General features: G+C 41.6%; 1 protein-coding gene across 11 annotated transcripts in view; it reads left to right on the plus strand.

The window, feature by feature from the left end:
* The window catches only part of LOC138759007 (AN1-type zinc finger protein 5-like), a 32196-nt gene that overhangs the window by 8904 nt on the left and 6814 nt on the right, over positions 1 to 16478 (plus strand). For 8 of the 11 annotated variants that reach the window (XR_011354584.1, XR_011354583.1, XM_069928769.1 and 5 more), the window contains 4 exons: positions 6904 to 7080; positions 13090 to 13210; positions 13678 to 13778; positions 15960 to 16070. Coding sequence is in view for 9 of the 11 variants with exons in the window: in XM_069928769.1 (XP_069784870.1) it covers positions 6930 to 7080; positions 13090 to 13210; positions 13678 to 13778; positions 15960 to 16070 (484 nt within the window). In the remaining 2 variants the exon portion in view is untranslated. Of the gene's footprint in view, positions 1 to 1402; positions 1422 to 6199; positions 6400 to 6903; positions 7081 to 13089; positions 13211 to 13677; positions 13779 to 15959; positions 16071 to 16478 lie in introns of those variants that run through there. The other 3 variants (XM_069928764.1, XM_069928763.1, XM_069928768.1) reach the window with 3 other exon arrangements.

Below are 16478 nucleotides of genomic sequence, written 5' to 3' on the forward strand. Positions count from 1 at the left end.
ATGAGAGAAAGATTTAAAAGGGATCTAAGGGGCAACTTTTTTTTTAACACAGGATGGTGCATATTTGGTAATATGTACCATGGGAGGTGGTAGAGGTGGGTAAAGTTATGCCATTTAAGACATTTGGGTGGGTACTTGGCTAGGAAAGGGTTAGAGGGATATCAGGCAAGCACTGGCAAGAGAGACTAGTTTGGATGAGCAACCTGCTCAGAATGCACGAGTTGGGCCGAAAGTCCTGCTGCCATGCTGCATAACTCTGTGACTCTATACTGAGAAATCAGAATTAAATGTTATCTTTCTAATAACTCAAGACAGTTACTGAATTGTGCTTGATTTGTCCTTCAGCATTATGAAACTTGCCTATTACGTGGGTCGAGCTGTCCTGGCATCACGATTCAAGAGTTGGTCAGTAAGGTGTAAAGTATCACTTGTGTCAAGGCCTCAGCTGCACAACTGTTACCCTGACCATGGAATGCTGGTAGCATTCAAGTGTAGAGCTTTGTTCCCATAAGAAGTGTGCAAATTTCATTAACAATGTTGTTTTGGGTTTTTTTTTTAAATCAGAAATATTACAATTTGAAAATTGAGAAAGTTTTTTTTTAAAACTGAAGTCTTCCTTTCAGAACCCCAATTTGGGGAAACCCATGTAAATGAATGAAGATCACATAATAAATTGTGGTCTCTTTGGCAAAGAATAGTATAACGAATTATTTGGTATTAGACTGTTCAATTCCAGCATGAGGGTCTACTGCTGTTAACATGGAACATACAAGTCTGGGGCGTATTTGCCTGTGAGGAGGTGAATGCAAATAGATCTTTCAGAAATGCTAGGCACATCTTAACTTGGTCCAGTCCAATATCCAGGTCAACAGAAAGAGCAGGCCCAGGAAGTTGAGGTTCATATTTGCCTGGTCTGATGGAAATTATTCATTAGAATGGTAGTGTTGGCAAACTTGCCACTCTATTTCCCATTGTTTTCAGTGTGTTGGCTGTCATTTTATCTGTGTTGAGATTGGTGAATGTAGCAGAAGAGAGGCTTTATTTTAATTTCCACTTTGGAAAATTTAATTCTTCATCTAATTGCTGTATTCTTAGGGAGTGCAACATGGTCTGCAAACAGTACAAAGGAATACATGTGTGTTCTGACTGCTTTACTACCTAGTTATCCAAAGACAATAAGTGACAGATATTTTGGGGGCCTTAGTATTGCTTGGTACTTTTTAATCTTTAATTCTTAAAATTCTGGCAAGCCCTCAGATTTTATTGGACATTGGCACAATTTTGTACATTTCTAAATCCAAATGCTTTTTCTCTTCTCTCACTTAAAGATGTTCTTTCTGCCCATTAATCAGAAAAGGGGGAAATAACCATAGTTCCTCAACGTGGAGTGTAGGAGAGGCAAACAAAGCACTGTCAATTGTGTAAGAAATTACGTCATTTTGCTTTCTATCATTTCAAAATTAGTCTTTTGCTGTTTTGTACTGAATCTTTGAATTGCTTTCTTGAAAAACAAAATAGGATTTTAAAGATTGAATTGGTTTTTTTTAGATAAAGCAATCGTTAAAAGCAGGCTCCTTGCAACTTTAGAAAGTTAAATAACATCTTGCCAGTGCCTTGAATCAAGATGAAATCAAATTTAAGATGAGCTGATTCTCAAGGTTAATGGTTGCTGGGCAGTACAGTCATATCAGATGTGCTATTTTAGGAAATAACCAAAGTTATTTTAAACCTGAGGAAGAATGCTGATATGTTCTTGGAATGGAGCTATTGATGACAAAATCCCACCGTGGTTATCCTTTTAATCTAATTCAAGATTTTTTAAGATTGAACTGCTGCTGCAGTCCATGCTAATTGGCTCAAACCCAATGGGAACCAATTATGATGGAGTTTATTGTCATACATATTCTGTAAATCCCTGAAATTCTTGCTTGCTGCAGCAGAACAGGTACTTGTAAAGAAAAAACTATATAGTAAACGCTTTAAATTAAAAGAGACAATAAATGCATAAGATAAATAGTCACAGTAATTTGTGCAAAACAAAAAAAGGGCTTGCAATGGCAGTGTACTAATGGGAGGTTCAAGGTCTGATGAGTATTGGAAATAAATTATTCTGGAACATTGAGATGCTGGTTTTCTGTACCTTGTACCTGAAGGTAGCAGTGAGAATGCTTTATGATGTTTGCTGCCCCTTGAAGCAGTGCCTCACATAGTTGGCCGAATGGAAACAAGATCAGAGCCTTGTGATGGACCTGGCTATGTTCGCTACCTTCTGTAGATTTCTGCATTTCTGGGAACTTATAATACCAAACCAGGTTGTAATCAGTCATTGGTGGAACTTTGATGGGGGGGGGGGTGGGGGGGGGGTCCAACAACATGCAAAACCTCAGACTCCTTGGAAAGTAGAGGCACGGATATGCCTTCTTCACGGTTTCCTTGAAGTATTGGCTCCAGGAATGGATTTTTGAAATTGTGGACTCTAGGACTAGAAGCCTCTGACTCGCTTAGCTTATCTGTCCCACAGCCACTCCTTCCTAAAATCGATGATGATATCCTTGGTGACGTTGAGAGCAAGATTTATTATTCTGGCACTGCCCAACCTGGGTTTCAATCTCCACCCTGTATTCTGACTCATCATTTACAATAATTCAGATAACAACAGTGGAATTGATTAGGGGAACTAAGCATGCAGCCTTGAGGTGTCCTTGTGTTGATGGAGTAAACCAAGTTGCTGATCCACACTGATTGGGGTCTGCAGATGAAGAAAACAAGAATTCAGTGACAGAGAAACGGACAGAATCCAAGTTCCTTTAGCTTGGTCATAAGTTTTGCTGGTATGGTGGTGGTGAATGCCATGCCGCAGTCAATGAAGTGTTCCTCTAGTCGATCTAACACAGAGTAGAAAGTCAGCAAGAAGACATCTGCTGTTGACCTATAGATGAGTTGGAGTAGATCAAGGTCATTCTTGAGATGAGACTTGATTTGTTCCATAACCAACCTCTCAAAGTACTTCATCACGGTAGTTGTCAGTGCCACTGGCCAATAGTCATTAAGGCAGGCCATGATCTTCTTGGGAAAATTGTGTGTGAGGGCTGGAAAAAATAAGATCAGGTCTCAGGTCAGCTAGGCCAGAACTATCTCTGTCAGTAATTTGGTAATGCACAGGCTTTACTTATAAATAATGAATTTTGTGATGCAGGGGTCCTAATCAGGCCAGAACTGAATTGTAGATGGCATTTTTAGAATCCTAATTTATTGTCATGCACGTGTCACAATTTTTAAAAAAAATATGCACTAAGTTGAACATCTTGTGAGTTGATTGTGATGCCTATTCATGCAATTTTATTTGGTTTGTGAACACTGTTTATTGTCCCAAGATGGTCAAACTTGCCCTCTGCATGAATTTTCAAATTCACTCTCCCAAATTCAGTATCTTTCTAAAGTTCCCTTTGTTTCTGACACTCTAGATTTGATTAAAATGCATGTGATGTTCCACGCATTAGTATGATCTGCTTTTATTTCACATGCTTTACCTCACTTGGAGCATTGTGAACATTTTTTTAGCATCTCATTTAAAAAAGGATGTGCTGGTATTAGAGAAGGTTCAGAGGAGGTTTACAAGAATGATTCTGGGAATGAACTCATCCATAGACTTGAATAAATATGCAACAGGTCTCACTGACTTCATCAAGACCTGCGTGGATGAGTGCGTGCCCTCTTGTAAATACTGTGTTCCCCAACCAGAAGCTCTGGATGAATCAGAATCCATAACCTGCTGAGGGCAAGAACAAGGGAATTGAGATTTTTACAAGAAGACCAGGTACGATCTGCAGAAGGGCAGCAGGGAGATAGAGTAGCTCGTTAAATAGTATAATGACAGCAACCTTGCACTCAGCAGAACCTGATTAGGAAATTGGACCTGTTGGGCCTAAGCACCTCTGTAACTGGATCCACAACTTCTTGACTGGAAGACCTGTCGGACTGGATCAGAAACAGCATGTCCAACGCCATCACAGTGAGCATGGGGGGGCCCCCTAGACTGCGTGCTCAGCACACTGCTGACCCATGACTCTGCAGCGAGATACAGTTCTAATCATATCATGAAGTTCACTGACGACACAACCGTGGTAGGGCTCATTGGCAAGAACCTGAGTCAGCTTACAGAAAGGAGATGTAATCTCTAACTGAAGAATGAATGTCAACAAAACAAAAGAGATGGTGGTCGAGTTCAGGAGAGGCTGGAGGGACCACTCTCTGCTGACCATTGATGGCTCCATTGTCAAGGTAGTCAAGAGACCAAGTTCCTTGGCGAGCACCTGGCAGAGGATATCTCCTGGTCCTCAACACTAGATCCATTGCCAAGAAGGCCCTATAATGCCTCTACTTCCTGCAGAGGTTGAAGAAAGTTCAGCTTCCACCCTCCACCCTCACTATATTCTACAGGGGATGCATTGAGAGCATCCTATGTATTGCATCACTGCGTGTTTTGTGAACTGTACCATCTCAGAACGCAAGTCCCTTCAGCGGATACCAAAAACTGCTGAGGTCTCTCTCCCTGCCATGATGGACATTTATTACAGCTGTTGTTTGTGGAAACCCAATAACATCGTAAAGGGCTCCACACACCCCTCCAGCAATCTGTTATCCTTCTGCCATCCATGGAGATATCGAAGCAGATTACGAGATATCTTTTCCCACAAATCATGAGGCTTCTGAACTCCAGGGACACAGGGCTAGCGTATCTGTTATCCTTCTGCCATCCATGGAGATATCGAAGCAGATTACGAGATATCTTTTCCCACAAATCATGAGGCTTCTGAACTCCGGGGACACAGGGCTAGCGTATGTAACATGATATTTATAAGTGATATGCTATTTATGATATGTAATTTATAAAATGTTTCCGAGGTAATTTATCCATGTAAATAACCAGCTCTACGGTCTGGAGAAACACTATCTCGTTTTCATTGTATACTGCAGGGTTTATGGTATTAATGATAAATAAACGTGACTTGACTCAACATCAGCAAAACCAGAGGGCTCAGTAGTGGAGAAGGTCAAGAACTTCAAATTCCTGGTCAACATCTCCGAGGAGCCTCCACGTTGATGCAATCACAAAGAAGGCTGGTCAGCGGCTATACTTTGTGAGATGTTTGGGGTGATTCAGTATGTCAAGGACTCTCATATACTTCTAACAGGTGTACCATGGAGAGTGTTTTGGCTGGTTGCATCGCTGCCTGGTATGGAGGTGCACTCTTGGGACAAGAATAAAATCCAGAGGGTTGTTAACTCGACCTGCGACATAACAGGCACCAGACTTCACACCATCGAGGATATCTACATGAGGCGGTGTCCAAAAAAAAAGCAGATTCTATCATCCAAGACCTCAGGCCATGCCCTCTTCATTCTGTTATCATGGGGGGAAAAGATACAGGAGCCTAAAGATGAGCATTCAGCGGCACAAGGACAGCTTCTTCATTGAATAATCAATGCACCAAAGGCACTGCCTCACTTTTTGTGCAGGATTATTGTTATTTTTATTTTTATATTAATGTCAAAAGATGGTTATAATATGTATGCTTGCACTGTGACGCTGCCACAAAACATTAAATTTCATGACAATAAATTCTGATTCTGAAAGGATTATGATATGAGGAACCTTTGATGGCTCTTGGCCTGTACTCATTAGAATCCAGAAGACTGAGGAGGGAATCCCATTGAAATATTTTGAATGTTGAAAGACATGAACAGAATAGATGTAGAAAAGTTGTTTCCTATGGTGTGACTCTAGGACAAAATGGCATAACTTTAGTTAGGATTGAAGGGTGTCCATTTAGAACAGAGATGCAGAGGGTGGTGAATCTGTGCAATTTGTTGTCACAGGTGGTTGTGGAAGTTGAGGCAGTGGGTGCACTTAAAGGGAGAGATTAATAGATTCTTGATTAGTCAGTGCATCAAAGGTTATGGGGACAGGCCAAGCAGTGGGGCTGAGTGGAAGAATAGATCAGCTCATGAGTGAATGGTGGGGCAGACTCGATGGGCTGAGTAGCCTCTTTCTGCTCCTTTGTTTTGTGGTCTGGTTGCTCTCACAAATCTGTGTTAATATTAACTACATTAAGCATATGGATAGGCAGTGTATAAGATTGTTTTTGCACAATTTCATATTCAAATAATGAATGAATTAATCAGTTGATATTTTCAGCTGGGTGTTCCTGGCATGGAAAGTCCTGAGAAGTGACACCTTATCCCTTCCTACTCTCCATGGGACAGAAGAGTCATTGTAGGTGAAGCCGCTCCATTAAGTGGTCATGATGTGTTCTCTGCACCGGAGAAAACAAATGCAGATTAAGTGAATGCTTGGAAGTCCAGCTACGTTCAGTCTGCAGATCTGCATTGAGTTGAGTTGCGTGTCACTAACCCTCCATTTAAGACTTATTTTGACTTTAATCTTCTAGGCCATTCTGAAAAAGTTCAAAGAATAGTACCTCATTTTCTAGCTATGCATATTATGTGGAACTCAATGACAGAATTAGAGGTTTCAAATTAAATTTCACAACTCTAAGTCTGACTCTCAAAATAAATGTTATTAAAAAGTATTTTGGTGCCAAGAAGAAACTGTTATGGAAGGAATTTCAGTGATTAACATTGATATATTTTTACACTTGGGTCTTAAAGATTTAACGTATTGTCATTTCAACGTAAGAAAAGTGTAATTTTCAATAACACTTCTACATTTTAATGTTGTAGATTTATTCTAGTAATCCTACATACCATGTCCTAATTACATCCGAGCAAAGTGGAAGAGATTTAGACTGTCCTTTTCCATATTGAAGTGTGGTTGGTTTACAATATTCTTAATTTGCAGCTTCTTCCTCCTGTGATTAGTAAATTATTCTCTCATTTCAGGTTGCACAGTACGTGTGTAAGACACGATGGCCCAGGAAACGAATCAGACACAGGTCCCCATGCTGTGTACAACAGGCTGTGGATTCTATGGTAACCCAAGAACGAATGGAATGTGTTCAGTTTGCTACAAAGAATATCTGCAGAGACAACAGAGTGGTGGCAGGATAAGTCCACCAGGTAAGTCCAGAAGCTTTCTCATGTGTTCCACATGAGAAACTTTTACAAATGGATTGATGAAAATAGTATACTTTTCTGACACCTCGTAAGGCAATTCTGGTGAGCCAAGAATAAAAATGCTTCAAACTCAAACTTATCAAAATAACAAGTAGGCCAAATTATGTATGGGTATATAGGGAAATCCACATTGTTCTATCAGAAGCATTACTTTGCTGTTAGTCCTCAAAGAATGGCATCATTCCTGTCAGAAATTGACTTTGAAGTGTGAAGTGGCTGTTTTGTGAAGTAGATTTGGGATTTTTGCAGCTATCTCTTTGCTGAATAGTTTAATTTCATTGCCAAAATCTTTCATTCAGATTTCAGATATAGTTTCAGGGAAGCAGTTACCCTTAAAGGTAGGAGACTATTAGTGCTTGGCAGACAGTGCCAAGAACTCCTGTGTCTGTTCCCCTCAACAACAAATATACTGTTTTAGATACTGTTGTGGGGTGGGGGGGAAGTCATGGTAATCACTTCTCCGGTACAGAGGCTGGCCCCCTGGCTCAGAAGGGAAGGAGGGAGCTATGATAATTGGAGACTCATTGGTTTGGAGAGCTGATGGGAGGTTTTGTGAAAGAGATTGAGGCTTTTGGATGGCTTATTGCCTTCATGGTCCCAGGGTCAAGGATGTCTCTGATCGAGTTCGTAGCATTCTGGAGGGGGTGGATGAGCAACCATATGTCGTGGTCCACATGGGAACAATGACATAGATAGGAGTAAGGATGTGGCCCTGAAGAGGGAATATAGGGAATTGGGGAAAAAGTTAAAAAGCAGAATTTCAAGGGTGGTAATTTCAGGATTGCTGCCTGTACCACACGCCAGAGAGGAACAGGACATGTGGCAGATGAATGCGTGGCTCAAGTGTTGGGGCAGGGGTTCAGATATCTGTATCATTGGGATCTCTTCTGGGGAAGGTCAGACAAAAAGGATGGGCTCCATCTGAACTCGAGGGGGACCAATATCCTGATGGGCACATTTGGTAGAGCTATTGAGGGTTTAAACTAATTTGACCGGGGTGGGGTGTGGTGGGAATCTGAATGCTAATGCCGAGATTAGGGTAGAAGGACAAAAACATGATGCTATGTGCTCTGTTGGTGAGGAAGGACAGGCAGGGGACAAAACATAAAGATAGCCAGTTAGAAGGATTGAAAGGTGTCTATTTCAAAGCTAGGAGTATTAGGAATAAAGGGGATGAACTTGGAGCATGGATCAATACATGGATCTACAATGTTGTGAGATTAGCTGATGCAGGTACCGGGGTTTAGAATAGAATGTTTTAAAAAGAATAGGATGGGAATTAGAAAGGTTTGGGGGGGGGGGGGGGGGGAGGGTAGCATTACTGATATAGGAAGGGAGGATACTGTGGAGGAAGTGGCCACTGAGTCGGTGTGGGCGGAAGTCTGAAATAAGAAGGGAGCTTTCACTGTGCTGGGAGTGGTCTTTAGGCCCCTCTCCCCCCCCCCCCCCCCCCCCCCACCTCCCCCCCCAAATATCCCTCAGGATACTGAGAAGATATGCAAGCAGATTTTGAAATGGTGTGGAAAATACAGGATTGTAGTTAAGGGTGATTTCAACTTCCCTAATATTGACTGGCACTTCCTGACTGCAAGAGGGATAGATGTGGATAAATTTGTCAGATGTGTTCAAGAAGGATTCCTGACACAGTATGTGGACTGGCCAACGAGAGGAGAAGCCACACTGGATCTGGGGAATGAACCTAGTCAAGTGGCGGAACACTCGGTGGGGGAGTATTTTGGAAAGAATAATAACAACTTCCTTTGCTTCAACATAGCTATGGAAATGGATAAAAACAGTCAAAATGGGGAAGGGCTAATTATGAAGGGATGAGGCAGTGAGAGGAAATTGGAATCAGATGTTTAAGGGTGAAAGCACAGAAGTAATGTGAAGGAGGTTTTGGGACCACATGTTGGGTTCAAGATGGGCTTTTCCCACTGGAAAATATGGTAGGAAAAGGGAACAGTGGCTGATGAAACAGGCCAAGCAACTGGTCAAGAGGAAGGTAACAGAAAACAGGAAGGGCTCATGAGAAGTATATATTGGTCAGGAAGGAGCTTAAAAAAGGACGCGAGAGCTTGAAGTGGGCATGAGAAGGCCTTGGCATGTAGAATTAAGGAGAACTCCAAGGACTTCTATGCATATGTGAAGAACAGAAGAATGACAAGAATGAATGTGGGGCCGCTAAAGGAGGTTGGGGAGGTCCTAAATGAATACTTCGATATTCACAAGCGAAAAGGACCTTAATCACAGCAAGGTCAAAATTGAACTGGTCTGTGAGCTGGACAATGTGAAGTTTAAGGAAGTGTTGGATCTTCTCAAAAACATCAAGATTGATAAGTCCCTGGGGCTGGGTGCAATATAGCCCAGACTGCTGTGGGAAGTGAGAGAAGAGATAGCTGGGGCAGTAGCTATGACCTTTGAATCCTCTTTGCCCATAGGGGATGTGCCAGAGGATTGGAGAATGGCAAATGTTTAAAAATGATAAGGAGAATCCAATGAATTATAGACCGGTGAGTCTTTTGTCAGTGGTGTGCAAACTAATGGAGAAGATTCTTAAGGATAGGATGAATGAAGATTTGGGGAAGTACATTCTACTCAAGGATAGTCAGCATGGCTTTGTGAAGGGAAGATCATGCTTCATGAGTCTAATTGAGTGTTTTGAGGAGTTAACAAGAAATTGATGAGGGTAAGGGAGTAGATGTGGTCTACATGGATTTTAGCAATGCATTTGACAAGGTCCCACACAAGACTCTTCCAGAAAGTCATAGGCACGAGATCATTAGAACCTTGGGTGTGTGGATAAAAAAAATTGGCTTGCAGGTAGAAAGCAGAGAGTAGTAGTGGAAGGAAAGTATTCTGCTTGGAGGTTGGTGACTAACAGAGTGCTGCAAAGATCTGTTCTGGGACCCCTGCTCTTTATGATTTTTATAAATAACATGAATGAAGTTATGTTATTTATAAAATAAGGATGAGTCAATAAGTTTGTGGATGATATGGTTGGAGGAGTTGTGTGGATGGATCTAAAGGTTGTCGAAGTTTACAAGAGGATATAGACAGGATGCAGAGTTGGGCAGAAAAGTGGCAGATGGAGTTCAATCTGGTAAAGTGTAAAGTGATGCATTTTGGAAGGACAAACCAAAAGGCTGAGTACAGGGTAAATGGTTGGTGACTTCAGAGTGCAGATGAACAGAGAGACCTTGGGGTTCAAATCTCTACATCCCTCAATGTTGCTGCAAAGACTGATAGGATAGTTAAGGAGGACTATGCGATGCGGGGTTTCATTAATAGAGGAACACATAGTATTGTGTTCAGTTCTGGTCACCTCATTATAGGAAGGATGTCGAAGGTATGGAGAGGATGCAGAGGAGATTTACCAAGATGTTGCCTGGATTGGAAAACAAGTCTTATGAGACAAGTTTAGCAGAGCTGGGACTTTTCTCTTTGGAGCACAGAAGGATGAGAGGTCTACAAGATTATGAAAGGCATAGATAGGGTGGACAGCTAGCACTTGTTTCCCAGGGCAGGATCAGAAAACACCAGAGGATATGTGTACAAAGTCAAGGGAGGGAAGTTTAGGGGAGACATCAGGGGTAAGTTTTTTTTTTCCACACAGTGAGTTGTGGTGGAAGCCGAAACATTGGGGGCATTTAAGAGACTCTTAGGCACATGGATGAAAGAAAACTAGAGGGTAATGGAGTAGGGAGGGTTTCGTGCTTTGTAGGAAGGAATAAATGGGTCACACAACATCGAGGGTCGAAGGGCCTGTACTGTGCTGGATTGTTTTATACATGGGATTACATACAACTTTGCAATTCTTTTTGTTGCAGGTAAGGAGTAATTAACACTTATTGGTAGTGCAAAAAAAAACTGTTCAAAACATACACATGTAAACAAATAAAGAAATGTAAACTGCAATACAGAAAGAGGGGAAAAAATCAATGAAGTACAAAAGTTGGAGTCCTTAAATGAGCCTGATTGAGTTTGTTGTTGAGGAGCTAATAGTTTCAAGTTTGTATCCTATTACGAATCCAGAGGACCCATAAACCCAGCAGCAATAGATAATTCACCAAGACAAATGGTTATTTAAACAAAAAGTTGCCTTTAATTATCTTTAAACATGAAAATAGAATCACACTTTAACTTATCACTATTGATTTAACTTGACCCCCTTCTAATTCTAAGCGCACGTGTGTGTAATGTGTGTGTAAATTCAGAAACGTTCTTTGATTCACAGTCCAATCTCACTTCTCACTCCTCCAAGTTCACCGGTATCAGACAATTCTTATATTGTGCACAGAATTTAACATTTATAAAGTTCACCAGGCTTTGGTGCTTGAAAAGTAAATGTTTACCACTCAGGAAGGTTCTTGTCAGTTTTCAGAGAGAGATCTATTGTTTCAGGACATCCACAACTGATTTATTTCCATCAACCGCGTCTTGCTGACGAAACTTGCCCCTTTAGGCAGTTCCTTTTTGTTTTATCTTATTCCAAGTGAAACATTAGATAGCTAGTCCTCTCTTGCATGAACCACAAGGGCTTTGACCAGGCCAAACCAAGAACTCAGAACCTCCCTTCCATATGGGGATTTCACAAGCTTGCCAGCTTGTCCTGTTCCAGTCCCAGCTGCTGTTGCTAGATGTAAAACTGTAGAAGTGATCGATCTCTCTCTCTCTCTCTCTCTCTCTCTCTCTCTCTCTCTCTCTCCCCCTCCCCCTCCTCTCCCTCTCTTTTCTCTCTCTCCTTCTTTCTCTCTCTCCTCCTCTTCTTTCTCTTTTCTCTCTCCTCCTCTTCTTTCTCTTTTCTCTCTCCTCTTCTTTCTCTTTTCTCTCCTCTCCTCCTCTTTCTCCTCCTCTCTCTCCCCCTCCCCCTCCTCTCCCTCTCTTTTCTCTCTCTCCTTCTTTCTCTCTCTCTCCTCCTCTTCTTTCTCTTTTCTCTCCTCTCCTCCTCTTTCTCCTCCTCTCTCTCCCCCTCCCCCTCCTCTCCCTCTCTTTTCTCTCTCTCCTTCTTTCTCTCTCTCTCCTCCTCTTCTTTCTCTTTTCTCTCTCCTCCTCTCCTCCTCTTCTTTCTCTTTTCTCTCTCCTCTTCTTTCTCTTTTCTCTCCTCTCCCCCTCTCCCTCCCCCTCTCCCTCCCCCTCTCCCTCTCCCTCCCCCTCCCCCTCTCCCTCTCCCTCTCCCTCTCCCTCTCCCTCCCCCTCCCCCTCCCCCTCCCCCTCCCCCTCCCCCTCCCCCTCCCCCTCCCCCTCCCCCTCCCCCTCTCCCTCCCCCTCCCCCTCTCCCTCCCCCTCTCCCTCCCCCTCTCCCTCCCCCTCTCCCTCCCCCTCTCCCTCCCCCTCTCCCTCCCCCTCTCCCTCCCCCTCTCCCTCCCCCTCTCCCTCCCCCTCTCCCTCCCCCTCCCCCTCTCCCTCCCCCCTCCCTCCCCCTCCCCCCTCTCTCTCTCATATGCCAATATGTCTAGCTTTAGCAGAGCTACAGAATTTCAAATATGATCTATTTTAAAGTCTTTGTGTGTGACCTACTCTAACAGACTTTTCCCAATTTATCTCCCAAAAACATACTCTGTCATAATCCATATCTATTAATCAATGTAAAATATGGTTTACATTTTTATAACTTTAACAGTTTAAAAATGTCCTGGCCTTTTTGCTTGAAGAGATGGGTTAATGTTAAATTTTAAAATGTAAGTTATATCAGCCAATTTCCAGTACTGTAACTATTCATTGGTGATCATTCCTTTGGTAATTGGAGGACCATACCCTGACAAAGGACGATGCATATGTTTTCTAATTTCAATTCTCCAAGTTCAGCTGTAAATTTTATTGAAGTATAAAATGGATTCTAAATTGGCTCAAATCACTTGTCCTTAAACATAATGAAAAATGTTGAGGTGAAGTTGTTCAGTTTTTTGTGTTTAATTGAATTTAATAATTTGCATTGATGTTTTTGCTCGCCAGCAGCTAGTGGGGCCACTTGTAACAGTAGTTCAAGCACAGAGTTGATTCCAGTTCAGTGTACAGAAGGAAACCCTGAAATGTCTGCTGATACCTCCCTGAATGCTACATCTGCCAAAACAAGGTATGTATGTTATTCTTGCAGGATTTAAAGGGAGAGGTGTTGGCTACATTTCCAAAGGTCATTGTGTTCTGCTCCTCTGTTTCTCAACCCCTCTCCTTGAATTGATTTCTTGTAAATTTAAATAACATGGAATATAAGCATCCATCACCTCTCTAATAGAAAAGAGTGTTCTCATTTTAACTGAGGTTGTTGAAGATGGAATTTTGCATTAGCCATGGGCTACATCTGATTTGAGATTATTTAATTGCTTCTTTGCCCACAAAAATTTCAATTTAAAAAAATAAATAAATTATTAAGTCCCAGGCAGGAACTTGTGTTTTGGTTTTCTGATATTAAGAGTACCATTTGATGGGGTAGGGTGGGGGTTGTACTTGTTTCAGAAAACTTTAATTGTTCTTTATCTGTAAAAAGAAGTCAATGAACCACCAGCATTTGACATAATTTCAAACTCTCTAACCTCTTTCTAGCACTCCTGTAACACAGCAGATGACAGCAATGAGCATCTCTCAAGATGAATCGAGCACAGAAAGTGAAGGAGCTCTGAAAGTGGAAGTTACCACAGCATCAGGTTTGTTATCTTCAGACCTGATTAATCAAAAATAAATGTATTTTTAATTTAATTTTTTTTAAATGTTGGCGCTGCCAGTTGTGTGTACCCATGGGGAGTGGAGACACTGTGTTCAGCGGCAGGGTCCTACCATCCAGTCCTACTGCTGACAGCTCCATACAGGCTCTAAATGGCTTGTTAAAGGAGCCGATGGTGTCTTAGAATTTTGCGACTGTTGAATCTGGGCCGCGTTTGGCAGCGGCAAGCGGGATTGCAGACTCTGGATCATCAACGGACTGGTGCAGGGGAGAATACCCCAGTTGAGAAGGAGATGACTACAGGATGGTGACCACGGTGGCGAACCAACGAGGGTTTCTGCAGCTGAAGAAGGCAATAGGCGGTGAGCTGGTACTTGTGGGCAAGGAACCCACACAGTCTGCAGGCCTGCTAGTGGTGACTCGAGGTCAAAGGACTCCCATCAGGCCGAGGGCTGCTGGAGGGTGGCTTATGAGAACTAAGTATCGAAACTGGGATTCAAGAGGAAGGAGGGCCCTGGGTGTTGAAAGTTTCCTCGTCCTGTTGGAGGCTTGGATTTGGACTCAAATTGCCAATGGTTTGAATGAACTAGAGTCTTGAATGGTTGCAGGAACGATGGAGGGGAATCCACACACATTCGGTGACTCTAGGGGGGGACTGACTCTCTTTTGGTTTTCTTTCTCTGACTGTAAGGATCCCAAGAAATGCTAATGGCAGAGTAAAGGGAATTCGGAGTAATATTACATTTCTGTTTTATTACGCGACAATGAATAGTATCTGTATAATTCAGTTGTGTACAAAATTGGTGTAGCCTATTACACCCTCAATTCTATTAAACTATGGCTCTTACCATCAAGTACCTCCAGTGATTTTGGTAATTTAACAGCTCAATGTGAATTTTGATTTTCATTTGATCCATGTGGTTGAGTGTTCTGGACTCTTCCAACTTTTATCTCTGCTTTTTTTTATCATCATTCAAATGTCTTGCCATTTGGCGTAGACGATCATATCTTTCTATCTGTCATGATCTCTAACCCTCTGAATTGTAATTCTCCTTTGGTGAAGGCTCGATCTATGAGATGAGACCATAGTTGATGCTTATACAAGAGAAAAATACTGAAATGGTTTCTCGTTGCTTTCTTCAGTTGCAGTGTCCATACTGGATGGGTAACCCTGGCCATTGATCAGCCATAAATCAGTTTTAATTATCTTTAAACATGAAAATAGAATCACATTTTAACTTATCACTATTGATTTACCTAACTTGACCCCCTTCTAATTCTAAGCGCACGTGTGTGTAATGTGTGTGTAAGTTCAGAAAAGTTCTTTGATTCACAGTCCAATCTCACTTCTCATTCCTTCAAGTTCACTGGTTGCAGGCAATTCTTATACTGTGCACATAATTTAACATTTATAAAGTTCACCAGACTTTGACCAGATGTTGTGCACAGGCCCCAACTTTAGCCTTTCATTGTATATTACACCATTACCAATTTACAACCATAAATTCCAATTTGTAGAATCTGCTTGTAAAAACCTTCCACCATCTGCAATCCATGGCTTCACGTGACTGATTGGGAGGCTAAGCAGGTACTATATCTTGCCAAGGGTGACCTGTAGGGTATTGGATGGAAGGAGCGCCTTGCACCTTCTTTTGCTGAGCAATTGCACAGCACCGACATTAATATTAAGTATTTATTCATCTGTTAATAACTATCAGATCAATTAGATAATTACATTTTTATATTTAGGGTATGCAATCTTGGTCGAAGTGGCTTCCATCATTTAAAACTATTTGTCCCACAATTGTTCTAATGGCAGCACTTTTTTTAAAAAAAGTTAATGAAGAAAGTTTGTGTTCATCCTTAATTGAATGGACTATGTGACTGACATAAACTTTCTTCATTAACTTTTTTTTAAAAAACCAAGTCATTTGGTAAGAATAGACAACACTGAAACCAAATCGTAGCATCCACACGTTCATCCTTAATTGAATGGTCTATGACATGTGGATGCCTCGATTTGGTTTCAGTGTCGTCTATTCTTACCAAATGACTTGGCTTTGACTTGTTATAAACTTTTACCTGTTACCTACAGGTACAGTCTTCATCCTTGTGTTTTCAATTGTCATTTGTAAAAAAATTTGTATCTCTTTGACATATCCAGCTGTGGTGAATTTAGAAACTGCAGAAAGTTCCACAGGAGAGAAGGTAGCAGAAAAAGCAAAGCCCAAGAAGAACAGATGCTTCACCTGCAGGAAGAAGGTTGGATTGACTGGTAAGGATAAAGCAAAATGTTACAATATAATTACGTAGACTTGTTACTCTGAACATGGATGTTGCAAAGTCTCTTGTATTCAAGGCAAATGAATTGGTGATGTTCTTTTGCCAAGATTTCTATTTATTTTTCTTTTGCAATTATTCATCTTCGCGATTGGTAACTTTTTTTTGATTCATAGATTACAGAATTTGATGCCGCCCCCCCACCCCAACATTATGGAGGGTTGTGTTCCTAGAAAAACAGTGGATTCACCATTTCCTGTAACTCCTACGTTTTCCCAATTGAAGCCCAAGTTATAAGTGAAGAATCATTCCTACAGGATGGTTTTTTTTCTCCTAATCAATTTTTCTTGGCGAAGGCAGTGACCTACCACTGTTATTGTAACAGCTGAGGCCAACATTCAAC

Source organism: Narcine bancroftii, chromosome 3 (assembly GCF_036971445.1).
Source record: "Narcine bancroftii isolate sNarBan1 chromosome 3, sNarBan1.hap1, whole genome shotgun sequence".
Lineage (NCBI taxonomy): Eukaryota > Metazoa > Chordata > Chondrichthyes > Torpediniformes > Narcinidae > Narcine > Narcine bancroftii.